The 15901-nt window shown below is 34.2% G+C and overlaps 1 protein-coding gene across 4 annotated transcripts in view; it reads right to left on the bottom strand.

Annotated features, from left to right (window-relative positions):
* Ak9 (adenylate kinase 9) overlaps nt 1-15901 on the bottom strand; it is a 147470-nt gene that overhangs the window by 120045 nt on the left and 11524 nt on the right. For 3 of the 4 annotated variants that reach the window (XM_063232018.1, XM_063232020.1, XM_063232019.1), the window contains 5 exons: nt 12501-12553; nt 12310-12406; nt 7107-7219; nt 4966-5151; nt 810-938 (listed from right to left, as the gene is read on the bottom strand). In XM_063232018.1, the coding sequence (XP_063088088.1) occupies nt 810-938; nt 4966-5151; nt 7107-7219; nt 12310-12406; nt 12501-12553 (578 nt within the window). Of the gene's footprint in view, nt 1-809; nt 939-4965; nt 5152-7106; nt 7220-12309; nt 12407-12500; nt 12554-15901 lie in introns of those variants that run through there. The other variant, XM_063232021.1, reaches the window with a different exon arrangement.

The following is a 15901-nucleotide window of genomic DNA, read 5'->3' as shown; positions in this document are numbered from 1 at the left end:
TTCAATTTACTCTTAAGAAGTCACATACAAAGGCCAATAACAGAAGAAGTAGGGACAAATAAAAGCCATGTCTAAGAAGATGATTAAATCTAGTTCACATTTTGGAGGATACATGAGAATGAAAATGATCTATTCAATTTGTCTTTAAAATATTATAAAAAGGTAGGAAACAAACTCTTTTAGCTTCTCTGTCAGATGAAAAGAGAAAATCCTAGGACTGTTTTTTGTTTGTCTCCACAGTTCTATTGCTTAGCATAATATCTGCTCAAATATCCAAGTTCAAGAAATGCTAACTATCCAATACAAGTGACTATATTTGGCAGAGTCTTCCTTGAATTTTGAACATATAAAACATGTTTCTACATAATTGCTCAGTAATCATATTTTCAAAATACTAACTCTTTTAATTAAAACATTTCTATTATAATATATAATGGTCTTATCATATTTATACATAGCCAACTTTGCATGAAGTAACCAAAGAAACCAATTTCTTAGTTTGCAATTTAACTAAAATAACAATTCCCTTTAAAACAAAAAGTACATCTTTGGTATACAGCTGGTCTAGCCCCATTAATGATTTCCTCTAGTGACTTGAAAAATGTAGTCCATTTGTCACTTCTCAGCAACAGAGTCACTTTGTAAGAATATGGCTACAATCATACCATTTGGGATGGAAGAATTTCTAATGGCTTTCTACCAAGTTAAAGAGGAGAATCAAAAGGGAGATAAAGATATAAAAACTATTTAACCAGAGCCAAAACATGTACATCAATGTCCCCATTTTTAGCAACATATTTTGTGCTTACTTCTAAAGCAGGAAGAGCTGTTTCCTTATAAAGCTTAATAATGTTCTGAACATTTTCCAAATAATCCTCAGGCCTCTGAACTAGATGTTGAAGACTTTCAGCTATCATCTGCATTTCAGCAATATATGCCTAAATGAAAAAGAATAAATTTTTTACTATCATTACAGCAACGATTTTTCAGTTTATAAGCCACATCCATCCTCCTTTGCCTAGATACATTTTAGGATGAGAAAGGGGGAAGGAAAGATTAGAGTCTTATGATTTTATTGAAGAGAGACTAACCACTCTTAAGGCATTTATTAGATGAAACAACATTTTAAATTGACTTGGATGCTAATATCTTTTCTGTGCCCCAATAAGTAGGAAACAGTATGGGAAGAATTCAGATTTTCAAAGACCAAATAGAAAAACTAGAGTTATTCTTAATATCTGAGTGTATAGGTCATCATTCATTTCTTCCTTCATTCAGTAAATATTTACTGACTACTCACTCTATAATTGAAGTACTATTCTGGAAGCTTGAGATACAACAGTAAACAGAACCATTTAATACTCTGGGCTCACAGAACTCATGCTGCATTTGGGAAAGGCAGCATAAACAAGAATACAAATATACAACATATAAGATAGTGGGGATAAGTACTAAGAAATAAAGCCAAGAGTGATGGGAGGTGCTACTTTATATCAGGTAGTCATGAAAGGGCTCTCTGAAGGAGTGACATTTGAGCTCAACCTAGAAGAAAGGGACAGAGCCAAACTAGCAGAGAGTATAGTACACTGGTGCCTCGGTTCATGAAATTAATCCTTTTCACAATTCTAGTAGCAACAATATGTGGAACTAAGCTTTTTGAACTGAGGTATCACTGCACCTGTAAAAGTGCACCTGTAAAACTGCACCTGTAAAAGTGAGTGTTCTGTATCAAATTTAATATCATAATTACATTACCTTCCTATTTTCTTGTTTTGAAATTTTTTTTGTTTTTTAAAATGAAAAGTTTGTGCTAGTATTGTTTGGATAATTAAATCTTGTACTCTGACTACCTAATTTAAAGATAAAACACAATGCATTATTGTTACTCTTCCATTACCTTGTTTCGAAATTTTGTTTTATCTTTTCCTTTAAAATAAAATTTTTGGGCCGGAGACTTAGCTCAGTGGCATAAATGCCCGCCTGGAACGTGCAAGGTCATGAGTTCAATCCCCAGTACCAAAAAATTAAATTAAATTAAAATTTTAAAATATACACTAGACACAATTAATCAATCAATATAGCCAGTCAAGAAGAATGTTTCAGGTTTTACAATTATAATGCCATAATGAACAGTTTTGTAAACAAATCTTCAAATGGTAACATTTCCCTAGAATAGTTCCTAAAATTGGAATTAGTAGATCAAATTTTATACATTTCAAGGTGGCTCAATATGAATTAACTTTTCCCAATAGTATTACCATTCCCTTCCCAGAAGAGGGCATTGCAAACACGCTCGAGTTCCCTGGTTCAGTCATCACATAACTTCATATTAAGCATGTACTATCTGGCAAGAAGTGTAAAAGCATAGAAATATATTTAGTGAGATTGACAATTTATAAACAAGGACATAGTATAACTTCAGAAAGTAACACTAATTCTCACCATAAGTGCTGTCAGCAAAATAAAGCAAGATAAGAGTTTAGATTACCGCTGTCCAGCATGGTAGCTATTAGTCACATTTACTATTTAGTACTGAGTATTTGGCAAGTGCAAACCAAAATGTGCTCAAAGTGGGAAATGCACACTAGATTTTTAAAACCTAGCCTGAAAACAAAAATGTTTCATTCCTAACATTTTTGTACTGATTATGTGTTCAAATAAAATTTGGGTTATATTGGATTAAATAAAATATGTCACTAAGTCACTTTCCCTTGTTTCTTTTTACTTTGGAAAGCATGGCTTCTAGGAAACCTAGAATCACACATGTCTCACATTGTATTTCTATTTCATGGTGCCTCGAGTCACTTGCTGGATAGCCTCTGAGCATGTGATAAGGGAGGGGATAAGGGTGAAAAGGAGCAGTCATGTGAAGAAGGCCTGGAGAACAAGGCTGTAGGCAGAGGGAAGAGGAAACAGCAAACAGCAAGTGCAAGGCTTAAAGCTGTAATGAGCTCACCACCGTGGGAGAAGAGCTACAAAATGGTTAACATGGCCAGACAGTAAGCAGATTAGAAGTCAGGGTTGAGATTACAGGGGCTGGGCCATGACCTCATGAGACCTCTGAAGGTGTCTGGGTTTTAACCAAAAGGGAATAGAAAGTTACTGAGGTCATATAATTTTTGATGGGTCTGGTTTCTGTAAAGAATGAAATGAAGAGAGTAGAAATCAACGTAAAATTGAGAATACCATCACAGCCATTCAGGGAGATTTTTCAGATTGGTGTGTACCTCAGGATGAAAACAATTCATGCAATTACTGGCCACTGACCTGAGTGGGCAGCAGGTTGATTCATTTAACTTCCGGGCTTGGTTGTATCACACAAGAGGCTGAATCTATCCAATTATATAAGGTAATTGGCTTACACTGTATTTGAAACATTTTGAATTCATTGCCAACAACTTTTATTTTAAAACATTGATTTTTGCCTCTCTGCGAAAACTGGAATGTCTGAGAAAAGTGGGCTAGTAATCACTCATGGTAAGAGCTGGCTGGACCAGAGATTAGTCACAGCTGGCTTCTGTGGGGGATGAGGGCCACTTCCTGTCCAATGAAGCTCCCTGTAGTGATGGAAACATCTATATCTGTGCTGTTCAATTAGGAAGTCAAAGGCATATTTGACCAGGCATTTGAAATGTGGCTAGTACTACTTTATTAAGGAAATAAATTTTAAAGTTTATACATTTTATTTGATTTAAATCTTAACAGTCTAGTGGCTACCATACTGGATAGTGAAGCCCTAGTCTGCCCTAGGTCCTCAGTCTCCCCAGTTAAACACCTAGTTAATACCAAGGCCTTCAACTATGTGAGTAGTAACCTCTACAAATCAGCATGCAAGTGTATACTGCTTCATTCATACTAAAATGAAGCACTGTTATTCCTTTTAGGTAGGAAGTTTTCCTTTTTAAAAAAATCTAGAATAGATATTATTTAATGACTTACTTTCACAGATGACATTATAGATTTTTTGTTCATGTTTTTGAAGTGCTAAGATGGAACCCAGAGGCTTATGCACATGCTAGTCAAGTGCTGTACCACTGAGTTATATATCCAGCTCTACTTTATGATTTTATTTGGATTTTATTATGCTAATATTTTTAAATGAAAGAATAATATCAAAGATTTATTTAACTCATTAGTAAGGAAACCAGCAGGATGACAAAGCAAAAGTATAATTACTGGAATAAAATTGGAAAGTTAGACCCCAAGACTGTTTAACATCCTATATGGCCATAAAACTGTGACTTTTGGGGGCTATCTTTTCTTCTGGACAAATAATTTTCAATGTATCCATCTATAAGTTAATATCTGACTTCAAAGTCTAGAGTCTACAGGAATTGTAAATAAAAAGCAGATTTCACTAGAGCAAGAATTGGCAAACTATGTCATATCCCACCTCCATGGGCCAAAACCAGTCTATCATCTGTCAACAAATTTCTTACTACCAAACTTTCCTCTTTAGGTCTTAGGAGAATCGTTCCTCATCCTGTTGCATTATGTTTACTAGTGCTTACTTTAGGATTGCTACAACAACATGTATATGTGAAACTAGGCTACGGATTTCAGGTGCTCTCCTTGTCAGAGCTTGAAATAAGAGTTATGTTAGCTTCATAAGTTAAATCATGTCTGTATTACTTTGCTCTCCAACCACCATTTACCTTTTATACTTTTGACTGCTTAATTAAACTAGAAGGGTGGCTGGCACATGCAGGTAACAACGGTTGCAAACTGATCATCAGAATGTAAAGGGAAAGTTAAATGTCATAGAAAGTTAAATTTGACTTTGAGATTACGATCTAATAATTATTGAAAAATATGAAACTTTTTGTTTATGTCCTCCAGACTCAGTAACAGGAAGGAAATGTAATTTTTCTAGTATCTGCTGTTTTCTATTATTCATACTATAATTCAGTTTTAATAGCAAAATTTAACAGTACAGTGTATGGTAATGACCTATTGAGATATTACCTCTTCTTCTTGCTCTTCTTCCTCTTCTCCTTCCACTTCAATATTCCTTTCTTTTTGGGCATCTTTCTTCTTCTTCCTACGACTCTCAATGACTTCAGGATCCCACTGATCTCTACTGTAAATGTACCCCGTGGTACTGTGCTGTCTCTGCCCAGATACTCGTTGGCATAAATCATAGTCAGGACACTAAGTAAGGGACAATATTATTAAACCACCAAAAATAGTCTCGATATGCTTCCAGTATTATTCTGATTCTTATGCATTCTGATATTATGAAATGCATAAACCAAAAACTTTCTTTAAAGCTTGAGTAAAAAGCATGACCATAAAACATAAGCTTTATGGTATGCCAACATTTTTATTTGTCCATAATTACTAAATATGAAAAATCATCAGCATTAAGATGAAGAAACAGGACTAGAAGAATGGTAGAAAGAGTAGAAAAATGGAATATAAGATCACTTTCCTGCAAACAATGTAGGCAGGATCCTATTGGATTGTTGAAAATGCTAAGAACGGAGGAAAAGGGGGAAATATTCACATACTTGCAACAAATACATTAATGTTACACATTCTCAATATTTACTATCATTTACAGCTTTATGGGAAAAGGAGTTTATAAAATGCCAGTCATGGGCCAGGGATTTAGCTCAGTGGCATAAGTACCTGCTTGGCAAACATGAGGTTGTGAGTTCAATCCCCAGTACCAAAATACTACATTAATAAATAAAATGCCAGTTATGAGTGGGACTTGGGAGATTATTTATTCTAGTTTAAACTTCAAATTTTGTAATTGGGAAAAACAAGTCCCACATGGGAAATAACAGCCAAAACCAAAGTCTATAAGTGATTTTTCTTGTTTCAAGGTGCTTCCATGTGTGCAATCTTACTAAATTCTCTAACATCATAAAATAAGTAAATCCACATAAATATTAAAGCCACCATGCAAACTGTAGAAATGTAGGCAGGTTATGAGATTTGTCTCTGACTACAATGTCACTTGGAGGCCTTCTAACCCATAGTCCACGCTCTGTGAATGCTTTATTAATAATAATGATAATTTGGAACTGTAAATCCTGCTCTGAATATTTTCTAAGACAAAAAAAAAGAAATCTTGTAGAGCTGGACATGGCGATATATGCATGTAATCCTAGCATGCCAGGAGGCCAAGGAAAAAGAATAACAAGTTTAAAACCAGACTGGGCACTTCAGAGACATAGGAAAAATCCTGTCACAAAAATTTTTAAAAGAGTAAGGGTGTAACTCAATATAAAGGTCTGGGGTTCAACCTCCAGTACCACCAAAAAAACCTGGATGATATTCTATGTCAATGATTCTTAAACATTAGGGCATGGCCGTACATGACTCAACTAGACAGCTTGCTAAACAGAGATTTCTGCTTCACCTTGTAATTTACTAAGATTGAGGAAAGACTGAGACACTTCAAGTAACTTATGCTGCCCTCATTTTGAGAACAAAAAGAAGCAAAGAATATGTTTTATCTTATTTGATAAACTTCTTAGGACTCATCAGCTATACAGAGTGAACTAGCTAATGCTTATATGAGTAAGAAACCATTTCTACCTCACTGGGATCACTGTTCACTTAGTTTCAGGCCTAGATGGGTTCTGTCAATTGGTGATGTCAACTAAGGATATAAATGAGAAGACTGAGCATTTAGGGCAGGTTAGGGCTTTACTGTCCAATATGGTAGACATTAGCCCTTGTAGTATTTACATTTAAGTCAACCAAAATTATTAAGAGAGCCTAGGAAGAAAGTACACAACTGTAATATAAGGAGGTGAGTAATATGAGAGTAGAGTAGTATGAATGGACATCACAGAAGTACAGTATTTAACTCTTCTAAGGTGAGCAATGTGGGGGAAGGGCAGGAAAAACTCTGAGGAGAGGATGATGAACTAACTTTTCTGGGGTGTCTAGGATCACAGCTGGTAATATAGCAGAAGTGTTTCCCATGGATGGGGCCTCAGGTGCACAAGCATAGATATATGGGAAAGCATAACTCAGTCTCTTTGATACATAAATTAATATTTTGATAGCTACTTTAAAAGCTTGAACACATTCTTTGAATTTAAGAACTATAAAAAGAAAAGTTTGCTATGCTAGAAAGATATCTTTACCTTAATATTGATTATAATATCAGGATTCAAATTTACATTTCTAATGAATTCTATTTGCTGCAAAGTAGTCATGGCATCCTGTGAAAGTGATGGTATCTCAGTGATAATATAACCTGTCAAGTAAAATATAATTTAAAAATTTATGAAATATCAATACATGAGAACATGGGTTTATTATTTTATAAAATATCATCTAATTTTTAATGAATATTGACACAGGTCATAAATTTTACCTGTAAAAAGTTTAAATTAACAAATTACAGTTATTGTTACATGATGTATAACTATGAATAATGATTTTCTGATTTAAAAGACTCATCTTGGAAGAGATCTTTCAGGACAGCTCTAAGAAATTCCAAGTCAGTTTAATTTTAGACAGATAAGATCGATAGGTAAGGAAATTTCCAAGCTAGCAACTCTTTAATTCATGCTAGAAATGCTCATATGATGAATGGCTAAGGTGTATTGGAAGAGTTGTGTGACATTTTATTTCTTAAATTAGTATTTTACGATATAATATATGCACATAAAACTTTTGTAAGTTATAGAGTAAGAAAACACCCATATAGCCCATGCACCATTTAATAAACAGAAAAGAATATGATTTGAGCTTAACATTTACTGTTTATATTTTCATCTAGATTCCTGAATCTTCTTTCTGAAATTCACTGTGCCTATCATCACTGCATTAACTTTCTTAACATATTTCTTTAATCATGTCACTAACTTTCTTGAGAAACTTTTATTAATAAAGTCTCAGTTCCTTTGATAAGAATTAAAAACATTCCATCTAGTTTTCTCCTATTTTTATAGAATATTTTTGGGGACAGAAACTACTGACAAACTATGTTATATATTTGTATAATTTATAAAAAATTTTGTAAAAAATAAATGAAATGAGCTTGTCACTTCAAGAACAATAGTTGATATGCATTCTGCCAAGTAGATTCAAGTGAAAATTTGAATTTTGGAAAACCTGAATCCATTACCATAAATTTGACAGCTTCCAAATTCTTAAACCTTTTCTTGTTATGATTGGTGATGGTATTAACAAGTGTAATTTTTGATACTGCATAATGAATATTACAATTTGAGGAGCTGCATAATGCAGTGAACAAGTATTTCCTAAATGAGCAACACAGTGTGTCACATGCGTGTGAAAGAGACTCATTCCAAGCACAAGATAGCCAATGGATTTTCTTCTGACAGATTCTGAAAAGTTAGCTGATATGATTTCAAATGGTACAATGCAACTAACCTTAAAAAAACCTTCCACTTACTAAATTTTCATGCATAATTAAGAATATTCACAGTTATTTAAAGTCTATTAAAACACTTCTCTCTCCTCTAACTAAACATATCAAAGTGAACATGGATTTCTTCATGTACTTCACTGAAAACCATGTGGTTGCAGGAAGTGTGAGATTTGGGTTTATATTACCAGTGCATATATAGAGTGGCATCTCTAGGTCCTCTAGGTCCAATTCTGGTGCTTAGCAAACTATCAGAGATGATAAGCCAACTTCTCCAAGCCCAGAGACACATGGAAAAAGGAAGCATAGATAAGGAACTCCCCGGCACCACCATAACTCCTGGAGACGAACACTAGCACCCTTCCCTCCCAGGCTAAAAGCAAATAATGGCAGCTTCCATACCACTTCTCAACAGGAGGGTCAATAGACACTTTGTTTAGGTAACCATCCAGCAAGCATCATTCCAATAAACAGAAAACTGACACACACTCCAGATCACTTCCTAGAGAACATCAACTGCCAATCTTGGCACAGTGGGAAAGAGGAGGCATTTACTATTTCCATAAAACTGAAGGGGAGAGGCTACTGATTTCAGATTGAGGTTAGAGATTTAGAGAAATCAGGTAACTTTGTGTCCAATCCACCTAGGCCAAACTGACATGGGTGGACACATCAGTGACTGATGTCACAAGACCTTCCACAATATGCTGCTACATCTGAGGTGGGAATGCCAAGTCTGGGGCTGTCCATTGTAACTAAGGAAAATGAGTTTTACTAGAATCCAGAAACAACAAGTTTTATGTGATAATGGTAATGTGACAATAGGTTTAGTGTCCTTACCTTTAAGAGATACATACTAAAAATTTTTCAAATAAACTAATATGATATGGATTAGCTTCAAAATGAAATAGATTGGGAGAGGAAAGTTGTTAGAGATATAGATACAAGATCAGATAAAAGCTGTCATTGTTAAAGTTGTGTGAAAGATTCCTTTGTGTGTGTATATCTGTATATGTCTGTGTGTCTATATGTGTGTGTATGTCTGTGTGTGATCTTTACATTAATCCTGATGGATAATTTTGTCTTAACCCCTCCCTAGGAAGAATCTTAAAGTTTATGAACTTTGAGTGGTACAATTAAGTTTCTTTTTTCATAATTTTCCCTTCTTTTGTCAATTTTTATTATTTATACCTGTTTCTGTAGCCTTCAAGTCACTATAAATTTGTAAATAAGTATAAATATTTACTTATGTACCTATATACATCCTTCAGTTTCAATTACTTTACTTTTTGAGGTAATTTATGAACCAAAATTAGAATTCTGTGATTTTTCTTTTTGCCATTTTACTTGGCTAACCTCTTATGATCTGAATCTTTTTCCCAAACTCATCCTCTTCATCACTGGTGAACAGATAGATAAACAGACACATAGTTTAAATATCAACAGTTAAGGGCTGGGGATTTAGCTCAGCGGCATAAGTGCCTGCCCTGCAAGCAGGCAGTCGTGAGTTCGATCCCTGGTACCGAAAAAAAAAAATCAACAGTTGAAAAGACAACCCAGAGTGGAAAAAAATATAGCCAGCTGTCCCTCAGACAAAGGACTTATATCTAGAATATATAAAGAATTGAAAAAAATAAGATGCCCCAAATGTAAAGACCCAATCCAAACAATGAGCATCTGAGATGGATATATACTTCTCAGATGAGGAAATACAAATAAACATATGAAAAAATGTTTATCATTGGTCATTTCAGAGATGCAGGTTAACCCTGATATCTCACCCCAGAAAAAATTTCTATCATCAAGAAATCAACCAATAAAAAATGTTGGAAGCACTGTGGAAATAAAGGAACCCTTCTCGACCTTTGGTGGGAGTGTAGACTGGGGCAAAGACTAAGGAAATCAGTACGGTGAATCCTGAAAAAACTAGGAATGTAGGTCCCATTTAACCCACTTATTCCCCTTCTAGGTATCTTCTCAGAAGAATTAAAAACATCGTACCACCAGTGATATACATGCATCCATGTTTATAGCAGCACAATTTGTAATATTTAAATCTTATAAACAACCCAAATCAACTGAGGGATTGATAAAAAAGATGTGACACTTTTATACAATAGAGCATTACTCAGCTACAAAGAAGGATAAACTTGAGACTTTTATAGGTAAATGGATGCAACTAGAGACCATACTCATAAGTGAAATAAATCAGACTCACATACATAACCATTATACACAATAAATAAGAATGTTCGTTTCTTCCAGCCACCACTGTCTATTTTAGCTTTTACACTTCTGCCAAACTAAGTTGAAAAATGCAATTGGTTTGTTTTACATTTTATTTTCCTAATGAGGTTCAGAATTCTGATATCCGTCTTTGTTAACTGCCTAATTATATCCTTTGCATGTTTACCTATTAGATTGTTTCTATTTACTCAGCCATAAAGATAAACTTGAGACTTTTATAGGTAAATGGATGCAACTTGAGGCCATACTCACAAGTGAAATAAACCTGACTCACATGTATAAACACTGTATTGTCTCCTCAGTATGATAAACTAAAAGAGTATATAAGGTCTACAACGTACAATAGATATTGTGAAATGGGAAGACACTACTCAGAAAGAAAGAGGAACTGGGGTGGAGGAAGGAGGAAAGGAAGGAAGGAAAAGGGAAAAAAGAATACACAATAGTTAAGATAGTTACACTACTAGTTTTTCTTAGTTCATTGAAAAGAAAAATGTGCTAATATCATTTAGACAATTTTTCATGCTTATATTTTGTACTCTACAAGTTGAAGATAACAATATACAATGTATTAACTATTATTATTCTATTATTTTGTTTTGAAATTTTTTCCATAAATAAGTAAATATCAACTGTATGTATTTCTAATATAATGAGTTTATATTTATAACACAAATATATTTATAATACCTACATTATATAATCTAGGTATTACAAGAAATCTATATACAATATATGTACAGGTAACCTATGTATACTTATAGTTCATGGTTTATATCATCTACACATACATATAATCTATGTGAAGACTTCGTCTACAGATATAAAACATAAGATGTCATTTGCCTTTACAAGTTGGTTTTTGCTGCTCTCATTACTGATTTGCTTTGGCAGTCATAGTTTTCATTTTACTGCATTTTGCATTTATCTCTATTCTTAACAGTTCCAATGTCCTCTTACTAATATAAAACAGGTTTCTAAATTTTCCCTCTTCAGTTTAATAAATCTACTTCAGGTGAATGATTTTCTCCCATTCTTTATACTTTTCTTCTTTTACAGATGACTTAGAGTTTGATCTTTTCTTTTTAGTCATTCTGAGCTCCAGTGGTCTTGAAAAATTACAGATTCCCAGGACTACAGGGAAACTTTTGGGTTCAGAGTTAAAGAGAAGAATAGATAAAGAGGGGAAGCACATCAACATTTTGAGCCATAGACAGGCATGATTACAGATTACATCTGTAATCCCAGCACTCGGGAGGCTGAGGCAGGAGGATCACTGTGAGTTTGAGACCAGCCTGGGCTATACAATGAGTTCAAGGCCAGGCTAAACTACATAGAGAGACTCTGTCTCAAAAAAAAACTTTACAGCCATTCCAGAGTGCATTTCTGCATTTCTGGGTAATGGAGACAAAACAAACCCTTGGAGAAAACTTGAGGTGAAGGAAGAAGTAGTCAGTACAAGCTAGCAGCACCGCAAGACTGTCCAGAGCACATTTTTGATGATTTTGTTGGTTAATACAAGGCCAAACAACACTCATTTACATCAGCTTAAATGTTTTTAATGCAGAATCTGGAGAATAAAAAATAAATAAACTAAGCCAAACAACAGAACATGGACACTGAGATTCCTATGCTCAGGCAAAAGGAAGAGCAACCCAAGAAGCTATTTATGTCCCACTGTCCATACATGGGAATGGACATACCAAAATGAGAGACTTCTGAGGAGCTGAGCTTCTCTATCATCAGCTTTGTAACAACTTCATCTGGAATGCTGTGACCACTGATTAGTATTGACTGCAACTGAGGAGAAGCACATTTGTCATACATTACTGTATAATACTCCCATGTTTCAGAGCTGTTTTGATAATCATCAAACTTTGACATTTAGATTTACCATATTTCCTGATTCTGTCCCGGTGGCAATCCGTTCTTCTAAAACTGATAAACCTAAAACATGAATTCACAATATTAGCATAAAATGATATCATGATGAAAAATAAGAAACACATTTGAGAATCTCATAACTAAAGGCAAAGATGAACATTTATACATCACTTCAGAATTTACAAAGAATATTTGACACTATGTCATTTAAGCCTAGTCAAAGTAGGGGCAACAAAGGTATTCCATACAGAACTTAGTCTGCTCCCTGATCAACCATGCACCTTGGATGTATGTGCCTGGTAGCAAAGAATGTGAAAATGATATCAAGGGTGTACTTGACAGTGATCTGCACATTATAGCATATCACACAGAAAAACAGTATACACTAGTGTTATCAGTCCAAATCTTTTTGTAAATATACATGCGTGTTCAGAATCCTTTAATTTAAGCCACGTTGTATAAAAGAAAACAGCACATCAAGAAATGTTAAAAGTGCTGGGTGTGGTGGTGTACACCTGTAATCCTAGCACTTGAGAGGCTGAGGCAGGAGGATCACCATTCGTTAAAATCCAGCCTGGGCTATATAAGCAAGTTCAGGGCTAGCCTGAACTACATAGTGAGAACCTGCCTCAAAAAAAGAAAAAAATGTTTAAATGATACAACACTCATTCAAAAGAGGAAACCTGAGGCTAAGTTTCAAGGCTTTGTTTCCTCTGTTACAGGAAATATGGCCTCGCTTGATGGAGATAATGCCATGACTTAGGGGAGAAGTCAGAGGCTCAACTATGCAGCTCACTGTTAAGAATCTGTGCAATCTTTGGCTGTCTTAGAGTCCCTAAAAGTGAAATTCATTCTAAAAAGAAGGAAAATTTCAGACTTATCTCTATTACATTACCAAATTACTGATCAAAAAGTGGCATAGATCTTAGTTTTACTGACTGATGTAGAATATCTATTAGGCAATAACCATGTCAAGAGTGAGTGAAATAACTTTAAAGACCTGCTGCCAATTTGATAGGCAAATATGAATCAATGTTATTTTAACTAACCTTTTTTGAATAACAGTGAATAAATTCCTTTTTTCCACATTGTCTATTTTTTATTTCTAATTTTTATGAATCTTTTATTCATTATTCTTTATTTTTATATTAGGGCATAAATACTTATTCAAAGAATACACATGTATATATACACTAGTATCTATCAACCAATTGTCTTATATCTTGCAAAAATGCAAAAAAACTCTAAGTAAAAATAAAATTTATCATTGAAGATAATTAAGTTCTAGAAAATGATCCCAAATAAAGCTTTTTTTAAAATCTTATTTAAAGAAAGACCAAACAAAACAGAAACCAGGTAGAAATAACACTTACTTTCAAGGAAAAAATAAACAGTAAAAAATCACTAGTTGATGATTACATATTGTTCTCTTACAAATAGTTGTTCAAGTTACAAAAGTGAAACATACAAAGTGGGGATTCAAATGGCAAAACTGCAAACAGTTCTGTTCAACTATCCAACAAAAACTTAGTAATATGGTTATCAATCCTATACACTTAAACATACATGCAGTTAGCCATACCTTCAATTATGTTAAGATTAAACAGACCAAGGCAGGCTAATATCACTCTGAACTAAGAATAATAGTATTGCTGGATTTCACATCTTAACACTATAGGACCAGCACTGGGTATTGTAGTGTCTCTTTTTCTTCAAAGTAGTTATTCATTTCATCATGTGTTATAAGATCAGTTCTGTAAACTGTTTATAGGTTCTACTCATTCATGAGTCTTGACATGTATTTCTATCCTTTTTATATTAGAGGGAGAAACAAAACAAAGCAAGACAAAACAAATCATATTTCTATAACACATGAAATGAAAAAGACATATAAAACCACTGTACAAGGAATTCTGCAGTGGTTACTGTGTTGTCTCTTGTTATCTTCAATAGAATTGTCTATATCATCAGACATAGTATAATTGAATATAGCAGTATATAAGAATATTAATAAAAACAAAACCTTGTAGATAGTGTAAAACTTCAAAAACCGGTAATAATCAAACCAGAATGGGTATCGTAGTGAATCTTGTCATCTTCAGTGTAGTTGCCTATACTTTCAGACTTGATACTATCAATCATAACAGTTTTGAGTAAAATCTGTTGATACCAAACAGCAATCAGACAAACTAGATTGAACTAAAATCAGTCATGATAAAACAGTATAAATTATACAGGGCTCCATATTATTAAGTTTTTGTTGGATCATTGGACAGAACTGTTTGCAGTCTCACTGTTTGAATGTCCACTTTATATGCTTAATTTTGTTAACTTGATCAACTATTTCTAAGATGACAATATGTAATCTATTAACTAGTGATTTCTTACTTTTTTAAAAAATTCTGTATTACTTGTACGCTTTTACTGTTTTGTTTTTTTCTTTATATAAAAAATTATATAGGGCTCCAGATTAAGTTAATAGGAAATTAAAGATGATTACTATATTATATCCTGTTATTTTTGGGATAGCTGTCTGTGCCCTCAGATCTAGTGCAAGTAGACAAACTGGGACAGAATAAAATCTATCTAAGCAGAGCAATGCAAGTAATGTGGGTTTTAAATCCTGATACACTATTAACAATATCTTCCGCCTTCTTTTTTAAGAATATTCCTCCCCTTTCACTCTCCCAGGGTGCACTGTGCATTTTTGGGTCTCACCAACACCCTCAGTTTTCAGATGGGGGGGGCAACCTAAGTGGTTTACCACTTTACCTAAGTGGTTCGGTACCTTCTCCCTCCTGGACTTGATACCAAGTTGTATTCCTTTACCTACTAAATCCTGTGTTTCCAACCTATTTACATACTGGTTGAGTTGCTATTACTCTCTGGTTCTCAGTCACATAGAGGATTGTTTTCTCATAACTGATTTTTCGGCCCACAAACACTTTTTCAGGTTAATTATATTTCCTATAAAGAGCATCTTGGTGGTGCTCCTGTGGTGGTACCTCCTGATCTACTCTGCCTGTGTTTCTTTTCATTTTTCTTTTTTTTTTTAGTATAGCAAGGCCATCTATATAAGAGATTATAGCCATCCTTCTCAGCCTCACTTCTGTTGTGCTCTTTTTCTGCCATTAGTTCTCTGCTTTTCTTCTTCATTCCACTTTCTGCTCCATTCATTGAGGCCTCTCTGCCTCTGTTCCTGGAACCCTAGTACTTTTTTCTCTCTCTAGAATGTCCTTCAGTATTCTCTGTAGAGTTGTATTGGTGGTCACAAATTCCCCCAGTTCCTCTTTGTCTTGGAAGCATCTTGTTTCTCCATTAATTTCTAGAGACAGTTTTTCTGGGTACATCAATCTGGGCTGGAGGTGATTTTGTTTCAGAGCTTGGAATACTTCACTCAAAGGTCTTCTA

Source organism: Cavia porcellus, unplaced genomic scaffold (assembly GCF_034190915.1).
Source record: "Cavia porcellus strain 051 isolate PalLab524CR breed Dunkin Hartley unplaced genomic scaffold, mCavPor4.1 scaffold_20, whole genome shotgun sequence".
NCBI lineage: Eukaryota > Metazoa > Chordata > Mammalia > Rodentia > Caviidae > Cavia > Cavia porcellus.
The sequence above is the reverse complement of the archived record's forward strand: the minus strand, read 5'-3'. Positions and strand labels throughout refer to the sequence as shown.